Below are 21,220 nucleotides of genomic sequence, written 5' to 3'. Positions count from 1 at the left end.
TAGAGGAGGGGGCTGAAGGGTGGATCAGTAAATTTGCTGATGACACCAAGATTGGTGGAGTAGTGGATGAGGTGGAGGGCTGTTGTAGGCTGCAAAGAGACATAGATAGGATGCAAAGCTGGGCTGAAAAATGGCAAATGGAGTTTAACCCTGATAAATGTGAGGTGATTCATTTTGGTAGGACAAATTTAAATGTGGATTACAGGGTCAAAGGTAGGGTTCTGAAGACTGTGGAGGAACAGAGAGATCTTGGGGTCCATATCCACAGATCTCTAAAGGTTGCCAGTCAAGTGGATAGAGCTGTGAAGAAGGCCTATAGTGTGTTAGCTTTTATTAACAGGGGGTTGGAGTTTAAGAGCCGTGGGGTTATGCTGCAACTGTATAGGACCTTGGTGAGACCACATTTGGAATATTGTGTGCAGTTCTGGTCACCTCACTATAGGAAGGATGTGGAAGCGCTGGAAGGAGTGCAGAGGAGATTTACCAGGATGCTGCCTGGTTTGGAGGGTAGGTCATATGAGGAAAGGTTGAGGGAGCTAGGGCTGTTCTCTCTGGAGCGGAGGAGGCTGAGGGGAGACTTAATAGAGGTGTATAAAATGATGAAGGGGATAGATGGAGTGAACGTTCAAAGACTATTTCCTCGGGTGGATGGAGCTATTACAAGGGGGCATAACTATAGGGTTCGTGGTGGGAGATACAGGACGGATATCAGAGGTAGGTTCTTTACGCAGAGAGTGGTTGGGGTGTGGAATGGACTGCCTGCAGTGATAGTGGAGTCAGACACTTTAGAAACATTTAAGCGGTTATTGGATAGGCACATGGAGCACACCAGGATGATAGGGAGTGGGATAGCTTGATCTTGGTTTCAGATAAAGCTCGGCACAACATCGTGGGCCGAAGGGCCTGTTCTGTGCTGTACTGTTCTATGTTCTATGTTCTATGTTCTAGTGTGCTCCAATCTTGTTGTGAATAAAAGCCTTTATTCCGGGGTACGTCCTAGCCTCCCGTGTGAATCAATCGCGCATCAGTCACTAAATTCCAAAATAAGTAATTATACGTGGTTAACTCTTTAACATTTTCTGCAAATGTTGCCAGACCTGCTGAGTATTTCCAGCATTTTCAGTTTGTCTTTAAGATTTCCGGCATCTGTAGGATTTTGCTTTTCAACTTGTCGGTGAAGTATGTTTGATATTGCTATGAAAGACTTGATCAGGTGATGCATAGCGCACAAATTATGTCGGGAAATTCAAAGCTAAGAGACAGTGTGCAAGGAGAGCGTAGAGTGGAAAGCTACAGGCACCATTGTGAAGCACAAGAGAAAGGAGCATGATGATGCAATGTGTTATTTACGGTCTGCATGTTTTTAACAACCAGCTGATATACAAGTTGATTCAAAATATAGGATTCCAAAATTGCTTTATTACAAAGCTACTGTTTAGTTAATAGAGAAACATACATAGTGAAATTCTCTACATAAACATTTGAATTACATTTTCATACGTTTGCAACGAAAGTACAAGATATACGGATATATTATATTAACAAAATGAGCTTTTTTTCTTAAGACGTCAGGTTTCCAATAAGGAATTTCTTTGTAAATGTAATTAAAACAAGTTTATTACTAATCTCTACTAAAGTGTAATGTAAATGCGTTTGTGAAACACTTGATGTATTCAGTGGGGATTAAGGGGAGTGACTATTTTGCCTTGGGGTTGCACCTTCGCATACTGAGTCTCTGCTGCAATCGGTGCCATTCTTGCACAAAGCTGCTGCAGTCACGCAAACATCTCGTGTAGGAGCCAACAGCCAATTGGATGGAACACGAGCCCGAGAATGACCAACCAGAAGGCGCTAAATACAATTGCCATGTGAAAGGAGCCAATAAGAAGCGTAAGCAATGGGGCGGAACAGTCTGGGGGCGGATTCTGCCTCAAGTGAAGGGAGGATAAGAGGACAAGAGTTTGTGTCGGAACACACACACAATCCGAAATGGAAAATGGGAGGAAGCAAGTTATCAACTTCGGGGCTGGTCCTTCCAAGCTGCCGCTACCGGTGAGTTGCTCTGTATCCCTTCTCTGTTCACCAGTCGTGTTGAGAATGCAACTCTGATTGTCGCTAGGTTGGCGGCGCATTGCACTGAAGACCATTTGAACTTGATGTGACTTGTGTGTATGCATCATAGCGAATGAATAGAATGGAGGGCTTTACGAGAAGACACAATACTCTTTCGAGTCGTGCCATCGATAACGGCACGTATCTTTTTTACTCAGTAGCTTATCACGAATGGGAGAGAAGAGAGACCTTTTTTAAAATCGTACACTTGTTATCATGTATATTATCTTTGCACATGCTGTTTTTTTAGGAGATTCAGCTTCATTTACAACGGATGTTATCTGCGTTTTCTGTGTCCTTATGAAATGCCTCCCTTCTGGCGATTTCACCCAGTGGTGAAGGGGAGGTAGAGACTTGTAGTTGGTGTGATCTTCGAAAATAAGTGATTATTATTTTGTATTCTCCTTATGGCTGCTTAAAGGGCATATCTGATGTGTATCCCTGCTGTTTGAATGTATTGGAAATAAACACCAATAGGAACTTTTGTATTTTCTCTGTGCCTAGCTCATGGCTAATAGTAGCCAGCGAATCATATCAGGTGGCGTCTCTTCCCAAATCCAAACATTTATTGCCGGTGGCCTCATCTGATTTCTCATTTCTTTTTGATTTGATTTATTATTGTCACATGTATGAACATACAGTGAAAAGTATTGTTTCCTGCACGCCATATAGACCAAGCATACCGTTCATAGAGAAGGAAAGGAGAGAGTGCAGAATGTAGTGTTACAGTCATAGCTAGGGTGTACAGAAAGATCAGCTTAATGCAAGGTAGGTCTATTCAAAAGTCTGACGGCAGCAGGGAAGAAGCTGTTGGTATGTGACCTCAGACTTTTGTATCTTTTTCCCGATGGAGGAAGAATGTCCAGGGTGTGTGGGGTCCTTAATTATGCTGGCTGCTTTTCTGAGGCATTGGGAAGTGTAGACAGAATCAATGGATGGGAGGCTGGTTTGGGTGATGGATTGGGCTACATACATGACCTTTTGTAGTTCCTTGCGGTCTTGGGCAGAGCAGGAGCCATACCAAGCTGTGATACAACCAGAAAGAATGCTTTCTATGGTGCATCTGTAAAAGTTGGTGCGAGTCACAGCAGACATGCGAAATTTCCTTAGTCTTCTGAGAAAGTAGAAATTTACATGCTGTCCCTCAGCCACATCATCCAAAAACACATCTGTTTCCATATCAACATGTATCATGATGTAACTCTACCTCAATACCACCTATCTCTACTCTTACACTGCCTTTAAATTGTCTACTTGTCTGACACCCAGTATTAGATGAGCAGAATTTTTCTCCAATTCATCTTTAGGAAGACCAAACTCAATAGGGGCAATCTTACTGGCTCATCACACTGGTCGATCGGCGTGGCAGGACAGTAAGATCGTAAGAGGCAAAAAACTGGGTTAGTGTCCGGTTTCTGGCCCCTCTCGCGATCTTACCAGCCCCAGTCTGCTGGCGTAATCAGCTGGAGGCATGGGGCTGATTTTAATACTTAAGTCTTCATTTAAGTATTATTAGTGAACCTGAGACGTAACCGTCCGGGTTCACTTGCCTTAATGGCCTCGCCAGTGGAAGCCCTCACTGCCAAAGCAATGGGGACCAGACATGATGGCCTTGCCGGTGGGAACAGAGGCTGTTGAGGTGCCTCGGGTAATTGGGGGCAGGGGTGGACAGTGCCAGCCTGGCACCCTGGCACTGGGCATTCTGGTACTACCCACCAGGCAGCATCAGGGTGGGACCTAAGTGGAGGCAGCGCATGGGGGCTGCGCACTCTGCATCGGGGTTCGCCGGGGCGGCAGTGAAGGGGTGGGTGGGGGGGCTGAATTGGGGATGGCAATCGACCAGAAGGGTAAATCGGGGGAGCTGCAATTGGGGGGTGGAGGGGTGAGGGTGTGATGTCCGATGGAGTGGAGAGGTGGCAATCTCCCAATGCACCAAGTACTCTTGTGCATTGTGCAATGGGAGATCATGGTGCATGTGCAAAATAGTGCCCTCTAGCAGTCAGCATCCAGCTTTCTGCATGAATAGACTCTGTCCACTCCCCCTACTGGCAAGAATCACACTTTGCCTAATTTCTTTTCTGAAGTGTCATAAGATTAGATTTTTTTTCTCTCTGAAAAAACAGGTCTGAAACTCTCCTGTTTTCATGCTCGTTCGGCACTTAGAATGTTTTTGGTATGATCGCCCTCATTGTGTTTGGTCCCTGCTATGAACTCTGCCTTCTAGCCACTGACTTTATTCTTTTATTGCAATTGTTTGCGACTGAAGCAGACTGTTCACAACCTTTGTCATATTTGACCCCAAGATGTGTTTCTGAACATATCACATTTCACTCCTGTAATATTGCCTGGCTGCATCCTTGCCTCAGCTCATCAGGTGCTGAAGCCCTCCATACTGTTGTTTCTTTTGGATTTGACTATTCCAATAGATTTCTCCCCTTCATGAACTTGAGCTCATTCAAAACTTTGCTGCTTTTTATTTATTTATTTATTAGTGTCACAAGTAGGCTTACATAACACTACAATGAAGTTATTGTGAAAATCCCCTCGTCGCCACACTCCGGCACCTGTTTGTAGAATTTAGCATGGCCAATGCACCTAACCAACATGTCTTTCGGATGTGGGAGGAAACCGGAGACCCAGTGGAAACTCTCTCAGACACGGAAAACGTGCAGACTCCTCACAGACAGTGACCCAAGCAGGGAATTGAACCCGGGTCCCTGGCGCTGTGAAGCAGCGGTGCTAACCACTGTGCCATCGTGTCGCCCTAGATCCTAACTTATGTCAGATCCTATTTACCATCACCCTATATTCATAGACTTGCTTTGGCTCCTAGTTGACTAGCCTCTTGGTTTGTTAAAAAATTCTCATCCTTTTCAAATTTTCTTGGCCTCAACCCATGTCTATCCCTGTAACCTCTAGCCCCACAACCCTCCAATATCTGTGCTCTTCTAATTCTAGCCTTTTGAGTGCCTATGATTTTAAATACTCCACACAGTAGTTTACATTGCTGCATTTTTGGTCTTGGGAGTTTTCATTCATTCATGGGATGTGAATGCTGTGCGAAAACAGAGCATTTATTGGCCATCCCCAATTGTTGTTGAGAACGTGATGGTCAACCCCTGCTTTGACCGCTGCAGTCCATGTGGTAAAGGTACACCCACTGCTTTGGGTAAGGAGTTCCTAAAATTTGACATGGCAACGATGAAGCAATTAGTCCCAAGTCCTTGTAATGTTAGTTTGTGATTTGGAAAGGAACTTGCAGGCGCTGGGGTTCCCATGCCTCTATCACCCTTGTTCTAGATGTTGTGAAAGTAGTCTTGAGTTGCTACAGTGCGTCTTGTAAATGGTACCCTGCAACCACAGGTGCCAGTGGAGGAAGTGAATTTTTCAGATGTTGGATGGGGTGCCCATCAGGTGAGCTTTTGAGTGTCGCTGGAGCTGCACTCATCCAGTCAAGTGGGGAGTGTTTCATCACTTTCTTCACTGCCTTATGGATGGTGGAGAAGCTCTGGGGAGTCAGGAGGTGAGCTACTTGCCAAAATATCCAGCTTCTGACCTGCTTTGTAGCCACAGTATTTCAACTAGATCCAGTTAATGATGCTCAAAAGGTTGATGGTGGGGGATTCAGTAAAGGCAATCGTATTGAATGTCATGGAGAGGTGATTAGATCCTGTCTTTTGAGATGGTCATTACCTCATGATTACATGGGGTGGATGTTACTTATCAAGCCTGGATGTTGTCCAGATCTGAATGCATGGAAAGCTTCATTATCTAAGGAGTTATGAATGGAACTGAACACTGCGATCATCAATAAACATCCCTGCTCCCATGATGGAGGGAAGGCCATTGAAGCAGTTGAAGATGGTTGGGGCACTGACTTGAAGAACTCTATAGTGAATTGTCAGATTTCACTGGAATTCTGCTATTTTTGTCCATATTTGGATCAAGGCTGTAATGTGGTCCTAACAGCTGAAACAGGATGTGGATGAGTAAGTGCTGCTTAATAGCACTGTTGATAGCACCCTTTTGTCACTTTGCTGTTTGAGAATGGACTGATAGGGTGATAATGGATCAGAGATTGGCCCTGTGTTTTTTGGCAGATTGTACATACTTGAGAAAATTAATGGAAATTGAAACAACAAAATTTTAGAAATAGTTGCGGGTCAGTCAGCATTTGAGAAGTCCCTACTTTCAGGATTCACTGTATATGTTATGATTTGAAATACTCATTTCCCCTTGGCTTAATGGATGATATTTCATATCTCCAGGTCTTGCTACAAGCACAGAAAGAGCTGTTGGATTACAAGGGACTTGGCATTAGTGTTCTAGGTGAGTTCACAAATGGGTAGCTTATCTTTTTATATTAAATGGCCATTGTGTTTTCATGCTCTAACTCTGCCTTTCTTTTCCTTCCAACAGAAATGAGCCACAGATCCTCAGACTTTGTCAAAATTGTCAACGCAGCAGAAAATGATCTACGAGAGTTGCTGTAAGGAGCAAGTGTGCTTAAATTTATTTGCTACAGTCTTGAAATGACAAACAATGAAATACTCTTTGAAGTGTGGCCACTGTTGTAGTGCAGAAAACACAGCAGCTAATATGCACTCAGAAACTCCCACAAACAGCAACGATGATCAGACAATCACTTTTTTGTGATGTTGTTTGAAGGATAAATGTTGGCTAAGACACTGATAACTCCTTTCTTCCTCCTCCAAAATAGTGCGATGGGATTTTTAAAAAAAACCCATGCAGGCATATAAGGTCCTGGTTTAACATCTGGTCTAAATGACCAGTACCTCCACTGTGCAATGTTTCCTCAGTACCACACAAAATGTCAGCTTTGATTTCTTGTGCACATGCGCTCGAGTGAGACTTGAACCAGGAACCTTGATTCAGAGGCAGGTGTGCTAACAACTGTGTCATTGTAAGCACTAATCAATGATGTCAATAATTTGAGTATTGTTAAATACCAGTGGATGAGATCAACCTGAAATTAACTAGCTGCAAACTTGCAAGTGCAGAAAATATTTGTTCAAATATTGTATGTACATACATATAATGGCCAGTTTGATGTTAAACTAACTTCATTTAGTTGGTGGCATTATAACACAGCGTGTACCCAGCTAGTCTAACTAGTTTGTTGACTCCGTTCAAATATTTTACACATTCCACTAATGTAGGCAAGTGGTTAGTTAGAGAATATACAAAAATACAAATTCGGAGCAGGAGAAAGCCACTTGTATCTGGAATTAAGAATCTACTGATGACTATGAAACCATTGTCGATTGTCAGAAAAGCCCATCTGGTTCACTAATGTCCTTTAGGGAAGGAAATCTGCCGTCCTTATTTGGTCTGGCCTACATAGAGCCACAGCAATGTAGCTGATTCTCAACTGCCCTCGGGCAATTAAGATGGCCAATAAATGCTGGCAACCAGCAATGCCCATGTTCCATGAATGAATTTTTAAAAACAAACCCTTCAAACTTGCAATTCATTCAATAAGGTCACAGCTGATCTGATTTTCATCTCGGCTCCACATTCCTGCCAATCTCCGATGACCTTTCACCCTCTTACTTATCAAGACTTTATCCATCTCTGCTCCAGCACCTTTTTGAGGAAAAGAATTCCAAAAACTTTCAATCCTCTAAGGAAAATAACAATTTTCTCATCTTGGTCTAAAATGGGCGACTCCTTATTTTGAAGAGTGACTCCTGGTTCTACAGTCTCCCACAAAAGGAAACATCCTTTCTACATCCACCCTGTCAAGTTCCCTCAGGATATTATATGTTGCAATCAGGTCACCTATTCCTCTTCTAAAATCCAGTGGATACAAGCCTATCCAGTGCAGACTTTCCTCTTAAGATGACCAGCCTGTTCCAGGTATTCCCTGAACTCCTCCCAACACATTACATCCTTGAATAAGGATATGTTCAAGGCTGAGATAGACAGATTTTTTTAACCAGTAAGGGAATCCAGGGTTATGGAGATAAGGTAGGAAAGTGCAGTTGAGCCACCCCTCCACATCCTTCCTAAATATCACCTACCCATAAACATTCAGGTCACAATCTGTGAAATTCTGCAGCCATGTCTGTCTAATGGCTATTCATGCAGATAGTGATAAATACGTACAATCCATCAGTTCACCTATTTCGTTTCGAAGTACATTCAGATATAGAGCCTTTAGTTTTGTCCTTTTTTAAAATTATTTTTGTAACTGCTAGCCTTGTCTGAAGTTTTACTTTTTTCAATTTATACTCAGACCAGTCATGATCTCATTGAATGGAGGAGCAGATTCGATGGCCTACTTCTGCTCCTTGGTCTTAAAGACAAATGCTGTACACATTACTTCAGATGTGGTCTCACCAATGCCCTGTGTAACTGAAGCATAACCTCCTTGCCTTTTGTGGGCACCAAGATCATCCTGCATCTCAGAGCTCTGCTGTCTCTCGCCTTTAGATTATATGTTGCTTTATTAAATTCTTCTTGCAAGTTCACGTTTTGTCACATTTATACTCCATTTGCCAGATCTTTGTCTTCTCACCTAACCTATCTATATCCTTTTGTAGCCTCTTTGTGTTCTCTTTCCTACCTATCCTTTCATCAGCAAATTTAACATGCAAATCATTTGCATAAATTGAAAGTTGAGACTCCACCATTGCTACCTGTGGCACACCACTTGTTATTTCCTGCCAACCAGAAAATGACCCATTTATGCCTACTGTTTGCTGTATGTTACTGCCTGTAATATAACCTTTTGAAGTGGCACCTTATCAAATGCCTTCTGAAATTATAAGTACAGTAGTTTTTCTATATCCACAGCACGTATTACTTATTCAAAGAACTCTAATTGATTATACCTGATTTCCCTGTATTCTGAAATATCCCTTCAAATGTCTGTCACTGCATCTCTATTAACCTATGCTTTTACAAAATCTGCCAGTTCACTTGCTCTTTTTTCAAAGCCCTCATAATTGCATTTAATTAAATTTAAAATATTAGTCTTAGAGACTCACTTCTCTCCGTCATATTATGATCACTCCTACCTCAGGGCACCCTCACTGAGGTTATTAATTAATCCTTTTCTTGTTGCTCAATACCAGGTTTAGTATAGAATTAAGGATTCTGGCGAGTGGACGGGTAAGTGGAGCTGAACCCACAAAAAATCAGCCATGATCTTATTGAATGGCGGATCAGGCTTGAGGAGCCAAATGGCCTACTCCTGCTCCTAGTTCTTATGTTCATATAGTCGGGTCCCTGATTGGCTCCAGAATGTGCTGTTCTAAGAAACTATCACAAATAAACAGAGTTCCTTAGCTGGGCTACCTTTGCCAGTCTATATGTAGATTAAAATCCTCCATGATAATTCCTGTACCTTTCTGACAAACTCCCATTATTTATTTTTTGATACCCTATCCTGCCATGTGGTTACTGTTAGTGGACCTGTGCACCACTGCAAGTGACTTCTTGCCTTTCTCGTTCCTCATCTCTACCCAAACCACTTCTGCATCATGATTCCCTGAACTTGGGTCTCTATTGTTCAATATCATCTTTTAATGAGCCACCCCTCCACGTCCTTCCTAAATATCACCTACCCATAAATATTCAGGTCACAATCTGTGAAATTCTGCAGCCATGTTTTTCTAATGGCTATTCATGCAGATAGTGATAAATACGTACGATCTATCAGTTCACCTATTTCATTTCTAAGGACATTCAGATATAGAGCCTTTAGTTTTGTCCTTTTAAAATTATTTTTGTAACTGCTGGCCTTGTCTAAGGTTTTACTTTTTTCAATTTATACTCTTTGTCCCTTCGTTTCACTGTTTATCATTTCCCAGATTAATACCTTCCTTTCTGCCTTGTTTCTACTCTGATATATCATGTCTTTCCAAATTTGATCCCTTGCCTCCTTTGCTAGTTGTACCATTTAAATGGATAACATGTCCTTGCAAATGAAATTTAAGTTGTATTAGTTAAAATTGTCTATGTGGTGCAGTGTAGTAATGATCAGAACAAAGATCAAACTCCACCAGGCAGTGTTTCTTGCATCACTTCTTTATGGGTGTGAAACTTGGACAACCCACCAGTAGCACATAAAACAACTAGAAGCATTCTATTTTTGCAGTCTGAGATTTCTTTGCAGCAACAGGTGGTAAGCACCAGCCCCCAAAACAGGTTCTTGCAAAGTGCCACATACCTGACATTAAAAGGATACTCATAATAGCTTTAGCTTCATTGGGTTGATCATCTGGTTTGCATGGAGGACTCCTGCATCGCAAAAGCAGTCAGCTTAGGAACCCACAGCACTGAACATCCCATACTTAAATATAATCTGAAAGCCATCCTCAATGCTTGCAAACTGGATCCCAATACCAGGGGAAAATACAATCTTGGACAGATCCAAATTGGAGAAGTCAGTCATCAGCGATTTCAGCATTTGAGGAGAACAAGCATTGAGTACCTTCAGGATAAGCAATTGTGGAGCAAAGCCAACACCTTCATCTATCCCACCAGCACTAACTTCATGTGTACTGTTTGCAATCTGTTATGTAGATTGAGACTTGGCCTAACGTCACTTGCAGCATCACTAACTTAGACTGTAAACTGGCCTTTTTGTCTTGAGCATCCATCCGACAAAGCGATGGGAGGAGAATCCATCAGTAATGGAGGTTAAAGGGATGGTGATATATTTGTAATGTTCAGCGACCCTAGGAATTGATGATTTTATTGTCAGCATTGACTGGATGAATGCTGCACTGTCTTTTAAATTGAGGCTTTGCCTGCCTCCTTGGGTTGACTTGAAAGATCCCAAGGCACTTTTTCAAAGATTACTAAGTTCTGGTCGTTGCCTTTCCTGACATGTTGAAATTGTAGTTACACTACAAAAGCATTTTGTAGTTGTATTTTCTGACACCGCAACTGCAGAGGGTGCACTGCCCCCACACACGCCAGGCTGCTGCCTGAATCAAAAATGCACAGTTGTATCAAAAGATGGAAAAGAGCACAACACCGCTTTCCATTCTCTCCTTTCTGCCCATGGTTGTCTGCCTCTGTTTGCTGTTCCCTCCCATTGGAGCGGGAAGCTGAGCGAGCAGCATAGCAGATGGCAGAGAACGTAAGAACAGTGCAGACTGCAGGAGATTTTGGGAAGTAGATGGCAGACACACAATAGTGACAGCAGGACCTGCACTGGAGGATGGAGTGAGAACCGAGTTTCTGGTGGCAAGAATTAGTGTGTTTTTAAAAAAAATATTGGGTGGGAAGTGCTTTTGGATCCGGAGATTGTGCACATGTTGTACGAGTACTTTAATATGTAATGTCGCAGTTGGGAGAACAGCTGTTTAACCTTTAAATGTTATGCAAGTTTACCAAAAAATTACAACACATTTATTTCAAAAGTAATCTTTGCAAAAATTTACAATCATGTTTGGCATTCTTTCTTTGAAGTAGGGGAAAATTCACCTGCAATATTGATTCCTGTATGTATCTTATTACAGAAATATACCAGAAAACTACAAGGTGATTTTTCTCCAGGGAGGTGGAACTGGTCAGTTCAGTGCTGTCCCTTTAAATCTTATTGGATTAAAAGAAGAAAGATGTGCCGATTATGTAGTTACTGGATCCTGGTCTGCCAATGCTGCCAAAGAGGCGGCAAAATATGGAAAAGTGAACATTGTCCACCCCAAGCTTGATGCATACATAAGTAAGAACTTGTTTGTTTGCATTTGATGTTTGATGGATCCATTACTCCTGACTGGATATATAGGACGATAAAGTTTTCTCTTGTTTTCCAGAAATTCCAGATCCAAGTAGCTGGAATTTGAACCCGAATGCCTCCTATGTTTATTATTGTGCCAATGAGACTGTACATGGTGTGGAATTTTCCTTTGTCCCGGACACAAAAGGAACTGTGTTGGTCTGTGACATGTCGTCATGCTTTCTTTCAAAACCAGTGGATGTCTCTAAGGTATGTCCAAAATTTCAACTTTCAAGATTGCCTTTGCCCCTACATTGTAGCAGAACTAGTTCACAAGAAAAATTATTCTATGCAAATGAAAGACCCTTTTCACTGAGATCAGGAAAACTGGGATTGTTAAAAGCAAAATAATGCAGATGTCAGAATCTGAATCTGAAACCGAAACAAAAAATGCTGGAAAATCTCAGCAGGTCTGACCGCTTCTGTGGAGAGAGAATAGAGCAAATGTTTTGAGTCTGGATGACCCTTTGTCAGAGCTCTGTCGGACCTGCTGAGATTTTCCAGCATTCCCAGTTGAAACTGGGATTGATTTTGCTCATGGAGACATCTCAAATCATCAATGCCTTTGAAAATAAGACAAAACTGCTTCCAGTGGCAGAGAGGGGGAAAGTGTTATTTTATGCCGCAAGTTGTTGTGGCCTGAAAAGGTGGTGGAAGCAGATTTGATCAAATATTTATCCAACTTCCTTTTTGGAACTTTTTAAGTGGAAACCTGCATGGACTATACGGAAAGAGTAGGGAATGGGACTTAAAAAAACACATGCAGACATGATGGACTGAATGGTTCCACTGTGCTGTATCATTTCATTTTAGGAAATGTTTGAGAATCTCATTCTAGTATTCAGGTGAACCAAACCATGCCAAAAAAACAAAGTAGTTTATTTTGACAGCAGTTTGGTTCTTCATAAAGTTAGCGTGTGCCTGTAAAGGATAGGCAGTTGTAAAGAATAGCAAGCTGTGCACTAAGAAAAGTGAAAGTCGCCATAGTCTTAAGAGGACCATAAGCTCTTTCCCCTTTGAGACAGAGCTGACTCGTGGTGATTTAACTTGAGGGTCGCCACACCTCAAGTGAGGGGTAAGATTGAGAAGGTGAGGCCTTCATGGATAACATCAGCTGGTATGGGAATTGAACCCATGCTGTTGGCATTGCTTCGCATTGCGAACCTGCCAACTGAGCTAACGGAACCATGGTTCGTGCACAACTGCTAGCTTGAAATGCAGTTGAGTGACAGTTTTTTTTGCTAGAAAATGATACAATGGGAATTAAGTCAGATGGGTAGCAGGAGAGTTCAGAAATATTCATAGTTATAGACGTTTACAGCATGGAAACAGGTCTTTTGGCCCAACTTGTCCATGCTGCCCCTTTTTTTTTAAACCACTAAGCTAGTCCCAATTGCCCGCATTTGGCCATATCCCTCTACAGCCATCTTACCCATGTAACTGTCTAAATGCTTTTTAAAAGACAAAATTGTACCCGCCTCTACTACCTCTGGCAGCTTGTTCCAGACACTCACCACCCTCTGTGGAAAAAAATTGCCCCTCTGGACCCTTTTGTATCTCCCCCTCTCACTTGAAACTTATGCCATCTAGTTTTAGACTCCCCTACTTTTGGGAAAAGATTTTGACTATGTAGCTGATCTATGTCCCTCATTATTTTATAGACCTCTATAAGATCACCCCTCAGCCTCCTATGCTCCAAGGAAAAAAAGTCCCAGTCTATCCAGCCTCTCCTTATAACCCGAGCCATCAAGTCCCAGTAGCATCCTAGTAAATCTTTTCTGCACTCTTTCTAGTTTAATAATATCCTTTCTATAATAGGGTGACCAGAACTGTAAACAGTATTCCAGGTGTGGCCTTACCAATGTCTTGTACAACTTCAACAAGACGTCCCAACTCCTGTATTCAATGTTCTGACCAATGAAACCAAGCATGCCGAATGCCGCCTTCACCACTCTGACTCCACTTTCAAGGAGCTATGAACATATGAGCATATTGATGGATAGTTTGCTGAAACTGAGCAGGTGCAATAACCAGTAGAAAAGCTAACTTGGAGCGCAAGTGTTAACTGCAAAAATCTCTACCAGGCACTTTAAACATGTCAATAAAATGACCCGGAAAGGCTGTGAGGTGTGTATTGGAAACCTTTTAAGGGAGAATCTGGTAATATGAGGTTTGGACTTTTTTTATGAACTGCCAGATTGCCTTTTCAGTTGTTTGACCTTTTTAAAATTATTTTCTTAACCAATTTATCTTTGCCCTCTTCGCAATAACCTCCAGTCCCCCAAGGATTTGATCTTTGTAGCATGTTTTCTCCAAGCTCTGTTTTCCCACCACAAATGTGCCTGCTGTCAAACTGATTTTTAGCCCTAAATGTACCATAGCTTTCTATAGCGAAGCGTTGGGGGAAATCAAATCCCATGCCACTGTTAGTGACAACATTTTCCTCATTCTTTTCCCCCTTACCACTATCTGAGCTGAACCAAGACGTTTCCAAGTTGTGTTTTTTTTAGACCTCAGATTTTCTCCACAAAGGCTACGGGCCAAACTCTCCTGTTCTTGGGCTCAGTGCCCACGCCAGTGGAAAAATGGGAGTGTTTCCCGCTGGCATTGGCAGTGCCTGTCAGGTGGGATGTACCCACCTGATAGATGCTAATAACCCCCTGTTCAGAGACTGGGACTCCATTTTTAAAAAGTTGCCCGATTTCCATGCCCGGAGACAGGCCTCTTCCCCTCCACAAAATGAAATAGTGCCCCCTTCCAACTGACTAGGGGTGCACCACCAACCCACCACCAAAGAGGGACATGTACTCTTTGGAGCCCAAACCTATGACTGAGCTTTTGGTCACCCTTCCCAATGTTTCACATTAACTCCGGTTGACACTTCAGTGCAGGACTGAAGGATTGCTGTGATGTTAGTCATCATCTTTTGGGTGAGACTCGGGTAGAGTTAAATGATCCCAGTGTAATATTTAAAGAAGCGGAGTGATTTCATGATGTGCGAGCCAGCATCACTTCACCTTGCTTGGTTACTGCCACATCAATATGTGGGGTGTTACTGCATTTAAATTGGCTGCCATATATCCTACCCTACACTACACTGATGCACTTAAAAATACATTTAGTTTTGAAGTGTGCATTGGGATATACTGATGGCGTGCAAGATGCTGTATAAATACAAGACTTTTTTCAGCTTTTGGCTTGAAGTATTTTCTCTTGCTTCAATGAAGTAGTTGATGGGTTTTCTAGATACCCTGGACCTCCAATATAATAGCAAACCCAAATTACCTGGCAGCTGAATCCCATTTGCTGTTGTTTTTAATGTCAAAGCTGCCGGGAGTACTTTGGGAGATGATGATAACTAGAACTTGTGTTATTCAACTCGGCAGTTTGTTTGTTATTTGGAAATTAGCTGAGAGCTTGCACAGCAATGAAATTGATTAGAATTTTGCTCCTTTCTGCAGTTTGGTTTGATTTTTGCTGGTGCTCAGAAGAATGTTGGTTGTGCTGGAGTGACTGTGATAATAATCAGAGAGGATCTTTTGGGGTTTGCACTGAAAGAATGTCCAGTAATTTTTGACTATAAAGTACAAGGGAATAGCAATTCCCTCTACAACACTCCACCAACCTACAGGTAAATGGATTCTGTTTTTTATTGCATGAATAAATGTTGGTGCAAATATTGGCTGCGCCTTTTATTCTGTTCCATGTGGCAACTTGAGAGAGTCACAGTTTTGAAAGAATAGAATCAAAGTGTAAATGGTACAAGTTCAGGCAAGTAGCAAATACTTGGCTAAATGCCATCCCACAAATTGTAAGCTAGAGTTGTGCAGGTCTACCGTCTACCTCACTACTTGAAATGCATTGAAATTGGTAGTTGTCGAGTCAATGCAAACTAATCTTATCTAATCACGTCTGTGTTCTTTTTAATGACGCAAGTTTTAATTACTACCAATAAATTTCTGGAACTGACTCTAGACTTGGTCAAATTCCTTCATAGATTGAGCTTTTAACCTTTTTTAAAAATCCCAGTCTCAATGCTTTTTTTTCTGTATAAAATTCAACGTTGCATTCACCTACACTCATTTACACTTTCTACTCAGTTGTTAAATTTCTCAATCCTCCAGTCTGGTTACGAGATGCACAGCAGCTTGCCCTGTTTCCCTCCACTCCCACTTTCAGCAAATTCTTGTTCAAAAGAAACCCTGACTTGTCCTTGCATGTCTAACAATGTGCGTGTTGGATGCTTTTACACCAAAATCTGGGTCCTTTGTCAGATTTGATAGGCTGAATGGCCTAATTCTGCTCCTAATATCTTATGATCTTGTGCTCTTTACTTACTGAACAGAATAAAGTTGAAGTTTATTTATTAGTCACAAATAAGCCTTACATTAACACTGCAGTGAAGTTACTATGAAATTCCCCTAGTCGCCACAGTCCGGCACCTGTTCGGGTCAATGCACCTAACCATGTCTTTCAGAATAAAATACCCATCACCATGTTGGGAGTAAGTGAGCTTGAGTATTTTCCTCCAGTGTAAAATAGAGTTGACATGAAGCCCTTGAGCATTAAATGTCATTAACATAGTCAGAGGTTTACAGCATGGAAACAGGCCCTTCGACCCAACTTGTCCATGCTGCCCCTTTTTAAAAAATGTTTACACCTCTAAGCTAGTCCCAGTTGCCCAAATTTGGCCCATATCCCTCTATACCCATCCTACCCATGTAATGCTTTTTAAAAGATAAAATTCTATCCGCCTCTTCTACTACCTCTGGCAGCTTGTTCCAGACACTCACCACCCTCTGTGTGAAACAATTGCTCCTCTGGACCCTTTTGTATTTTTCCCCTCTCACCTTTAACCTATGCCGTCTAGTTTTGGACTCCCCTACCTTTGGGAAAAGATATTGACTATCGAGCTGATCTATGCCCCTCATTATTTTATAGACCTCTTTTAAGATCACCCCTCAGCCTCCTACGCTCCAAGGAAAAAAGTCCCAGTCTATCTAGCCTCACCTTATAACTCAAAACATCAAGTCCCAGTAGCATTCTAGTAAATCTCTTTTGCACTCATTCTAGTTTAATAATATCCTTTCTACAATAGGGTGACCAGAACTGTACACAGTATTCCAAGTGTGGCCGTACCAATGTATTGTACAACTTCAACAAGGTGTCCTAACTCTTGTATTCGATGATTCACCACTCAATCCACCTGTGACTCCACTTTCAAGGAACTATGAACCTGTACCCCTAGATCTCTTTGTTCTGTAATTCTCCCCAACACCCTACCATTAACTGAGTAAGTCCTGCCCTGGTTCAATCTACCAAAATGCATCACCTCACATTTATCTAAATTAAACTCCATCTGCCATTCATCAGCCCACTGCCCAATTGATCAAGATCCCATTGCAATCCGAGATAACCATCTTCACTGTCCATTATGCCACCAATCTTGGTGTCATCTGCATGACATTCCTGCTGAAGTTCCAACATGGTTTGGCATACAGTTGTTGGGGCTTGTAATTCTGAGCAATCTTAACTTTCTATAATTTATGCATCATTATTATTATTATGGGTGAATAGTTTCATTGGGCTGGAGCTCAATGTGCCAAGTGAGTGCTAATGCCTGTTCATTTCAAGAGATTGGTGCCTAAACGTGAACATCCTCCAAAATGAATGAGCAGTTTCAATGTAAATTAATCTGCTAGTATAGATCTACAGAACTTGATCTTTTGTCTGAGATGTGTACAGGATAATAACTAGATGATTTTCTTTTCAGCATTTATGTCATGGGTTTGGTCTTGCAGTGGATTAAGAAGTGTGGGGGTGCTCCAGTGATGGAGCAAAAGAGTATTGCTAAATCCAAGCTGATTTATGATATTATTGATGGATCCAATGGATTTTATGTGTAAGTTGGTATTTTTTTAAACACTTTTTTACTGAAATTCATATCTGCCAATTAAACAGCCACTGCTTTGTCTAGAAAGTAGATTTAACTGTTTTTGAAGATTCTGCAACCCCTATCTGTGGTAGCCAACATGCTATTTCCAAGCATACACTGGTTGGGGTAAATGTAACATTTTGTGATGGTGTAATATGGGTGATATCAGCTTGCCTGTTATACATCTGAATTGCAGTTAATGGAAAAATAAAATGATGGTGGCTGATCCAATATCACCCATATAACAGAATCTCAAGTTAAAATTAGCTGAGTTACTTTAAATTCCTTCAGTAGATGGGAATTGGTGATGGTGAAGACCTTTCTTGAAGCACTGCAGTCTTTGTGATGTAGGTACACAAACTGTATTGGTGGGAGAGATTCCAGAATTTTGATTTCCAGTGACAGTGAAGGAACAGCGATTATAGTTCCAAGATGCGGGAAGGGAATTTGAGGGGAGGTGTTCTGGGCTTTGGAAGGAACTGCCTAAGGAGCCTTGGTGAGTGTAGATGATGTACAATGCTGCCATTGTGCATCAGCGATGGAGGGAGTGAATGTTTGTGGAAGGGAAGCCATCAAGTAGGCTGTTTTGTCCTGGGTGGTGTCAAACTTGAGTGTGGTTGGAGCTGCACTCATCCAGGCAAGTGGAGAAAATTCCATCGAATTCTGGCTTGTGCCTTGTACATGGTGAGTAGACAGGCTTTGGGAAATCTGGAAGTGAGTTTCTCACTACAGAATTTCCAGCCTCTGACCTGCTCTTGTAGCCACTACAAGGCTAGTCCAGTTCAGTTTCTGGTCAATGGTAACCCCCAGGATGTTGATGGTGGGAGATTAGGTGACAATAATGCCATTGAATAATGAGGTGAAATAGTTACATTCTCTTTTTGGAGACAGTTATTATCATATGGTATGACTCCAATCAGTGGAGTATTTTCCCCGATTAATTTATCCCCACGTCGAGATCAATTTTTTAGGGCTCCTTGATGCCACACCTGGTCAAATACTGCCTTGATAATGAGGGCTGCCATTCTCTCTCTCTCTCCTCCCCTCAATACAATAAAAACATTTTGTTCGTAATTTTAGGTGTCCACTTGCTTCAATCTGTAGAAGCAGAATGAATATTCCATTCCACGTTGGAAATGCTAATGGGGACAGCGCTCTTGAAACTGAGTTTCTCGACAAAGCTGCTAAACATAACATGATGTCCTTAAAAGGCCACAGGTAAATCTGCCAATAAGCTATGTGATTTGTACAGTGGAAGCTGTGACTGTTTAATTAAGTAAACCTTTGGGAATGCTATTTAATCACTTTTCTAAACATGCAGTTACATATATCCCCTCAAAGGGGTAGAGAGGTGTGGCCTAATGTTTTTTATAAATTTGCCTTTATTTAATAGTGCTAATTCTATTGCCATCTGCTGTTTGTGCTAGGTCTGTTGGTGGAATTCGTGTTTCCCTCTATAATGCTGTGACAGTGGAAGAAGCTCAAAAACTGGCAGAGTTTATGATCAACTTTATGAAGGAACATCTTGTGTAAACATTTCAGTTTTGGTTTTAACGCTACATCTTATTTCTACAACATGGACCTGTAGGTTTTCAGGAAATGCTCAGCAGGTCTGGCAGCATCTGTGGTGAGAGAAACCAAGTTAACATTTCAGGTCAACCACGTTTTGGATGGAAATCATTGACCTTAAACAATCTCGGGCTTGCCAGACCTGCTGAACATTTCCAGCATCTGCAGCACTTGCTTCTGCTCAATGTTTTGTGTTCAGTTGGTGGTTAGTGTAGTGTTAAGACGATCAGAAACTTTACAAATGTAAATCTTTGTTCACCAGCTATAAACTATAGGTTAGTGGAGGAACCACCAATGTATTGTCTGAGAATCTGAATCGTAATCTAAAGCTTTTATTTTGTCTCTCCCTTTAATTCAATCTTTCCTTAAAGCTAGCCTACTAACTGACTGAATTGTGGCTATGGAACTCTTACAAGGAAAAATGCAATTTAATGTTATGAGTAGTAGTTGCACAATTTGTAAATAAATAAAACCTGAACATAGACCAGAATGTTACTTAGTTTTCTTGGTAGAACTGATCAGATATCCTGGCACTTTTATGTGGACCATATTCAATACTTATTGAAATAAAAATAACCATGAACTATGTGGAACTTTTGCATTGAATTTTTATTGATCGATGCTTTCTTTATAATCTAGGAACTGTTGGTTTGAATTGTTGCGAAAACATTTTCTACAAACGACTGGGCTGAGGCTATGTTTGATTTTGGCATAACGTTGAACTTGGTTTCTGGAAATATATTTCCTTATCTGAATAATTGTGTTTTCAAGAAAAGCTTAATATCTTCCGTTTGGACCTCCCTCCAATACATGTGCAAATAGACAAATATTGGTATACTGAATATTACAAACTTTTTTTGCATTCCTTTCCCCTAACAGTGATTAACATCAGAACTTGCTGACTGAGGGTGGTGGAAATGAAGATGATCAATGATTTCAAAAGGAATTTGGATGGGCACTTGAGGGAAATTGAACTAGCAGGGCTATGGAGAAAGGGTAGTGCAATGGGATTGATTGAATTGCTGTATGGAGATCTGGCATGGACCAAATATTCCCCTGTGCTGTTATGATTCCAGCTAGGCTGTAGGATTACTGTAACTGTGTATAACACCAAACCTGCATTGCTGGCCCTAATTTTGTATTAAATGAACATATAATTTGGTATCTAATCCAATGGCATAACTACTAATGGAAATTTGGTCAGGCAACAGCTAAAGCTGTGAATATATTAAATGTTGCACCTGCATATCTATTTAAATAGTGAAGCGGCCTAAATGACCCTGAATATTTATGAAAATATTCTGTTAACACTGCATGTTCTATGCTGTTAGAAAAAAATTACAAATCAATCCTGAGTTTAAAACCTCTGAAAAATGAAAGAATGGCCTCTAGCCCTTAACGTTTGAAATTCATGCTGGAACACCATCTTTGGAAGAGTGATTACTGGTATTATTGTAACAAACTACTTGTGCATTGGAGCACACAGGAGTCACAATCACCCATCAGTAAAATGGATATCACATGCACTTTCCGTGATTGGTAAGCACTGTTTTGGACTGCCTGCTTGTAACTGCTATGCCATCACTTCCTTTCAGTGCAGTTTAGTGAGAGATGACAGCTGACTAACAGCAAGTGAGTTCACAACCTCACATAAGTTGACGTGGGTACTGATTGGATGCTCTGTGCGCATCCATGACTAAGACCAGATCTAATTCAACAATTGCCATGGATGGAACTTGATCAACAATAAGTAAGATTAATATGACACTCTTACAATCTGACATGAGAAATGTTAAGGGAATTGATGAGAGGATGTTTCCCATGGTTGGCAAGTCTCAAAAAGGGAT

At 41.4% G+C, this 21,220-nt stretch overlaps 1 protein-coding gene across 3 annotated transcripts; it reads left to right on the top strand.

Annotated features, from left to right (window-relative positions):
* Positions 1 to 1,907: 1,907 nt before the first annotated feature.
* Positions 1,908 to 19,971, top strand: LOC144495306 (phosphoserine aminotransferase-like). 3 transcript variants are annotated; one of them, XR_013498225.1, is made up of 10 exons: positions 1,908 to 2,052; positions 6,381 to 6,441; positions 6,532 to 6,601; positions 11,610 to 11,815; positions 11,907 to 12,079; positions 15,331 to 15,500; positions 17,643 to 17,771; positions 18,885 to 19,022; positions 19,232 to 19,388; positions 19,514 to 19,961. XR_013498225.1 is itself a non-coding variant. In XM_078215401.1 (9 exons), the coding sequence occupies exons 1-9, from the start codon at positions 1,990 to 1,992 to the stop codon at positions 19,335 to 19,337; spliced, it is 1,116 nt and encodes a 371-aa protein (XP_078071527.1). In that variant the 5' UTR covers positions 1,908 to 1,989; the 3' UTR covers positions 19,338 to 19,971. The 3 variants fall into 3 exon arrangements, 2 of the variants coding, with proteins under 2 accessions (XP_078071527.1, XP_078071529.1); XM_078215401.1 differs by having other exon boundaries at positions 19,232 to 19,971; XM_078215403.1 differs by lacking the exon at positions 19,232 to 19,388 and having other exon boundaries at positions 18,885 to 18,987; positions 19,514 to 19,962.
* The last annotated feature ends 1,249 nt before the right edge of the window (positions 19,972 to 21,220 follow it).

The sequence above is a fragment of the Mustelus asterias genome, chromosome 6 (assembly GCF_964213995.1).
Source record: "Mustelus asterias chromosome 6, sMusAst1.hap1.1, whole genome shotgun sequence".
NCBI lineage: Eukaryota > Metazoa > Chordata > Chondrichthyes > Carcharhiniformes > Triakidae > Mustelus > Mustelus asterias.
The sequence above is the reverse complement of the archived record's forward strand: the minus strand, read 5'-3'. Positions and strand labels throughout refer to the sequence as shown.

Excerpts from the sequence above, each read along its gene's own strand:
- LOC144495306 (XM_078215401.1), top strand. The coding sequence starts at position 1,990 with ATGGAAAATGGGAGGAAGCAAGTTATCAACTTCGGGGCTGGTCCTTCC. Across the intron at positions 2,053-6,380 it reads CTTCCAAGCTGCCGCTACCG|GTCTTGCTACAAGCACAGAA; the intron begins GTGAGTTGCTCT and ends TCATATCTCCAG. Across the intron at positions 12,080-15,330 it reads AACCAGTGGATGTCTCTAAG|TTTGGTTTGATTTTTGCTGG; the intron begins GTATGTCCAAAA and ends TCCTTTCTGCAG.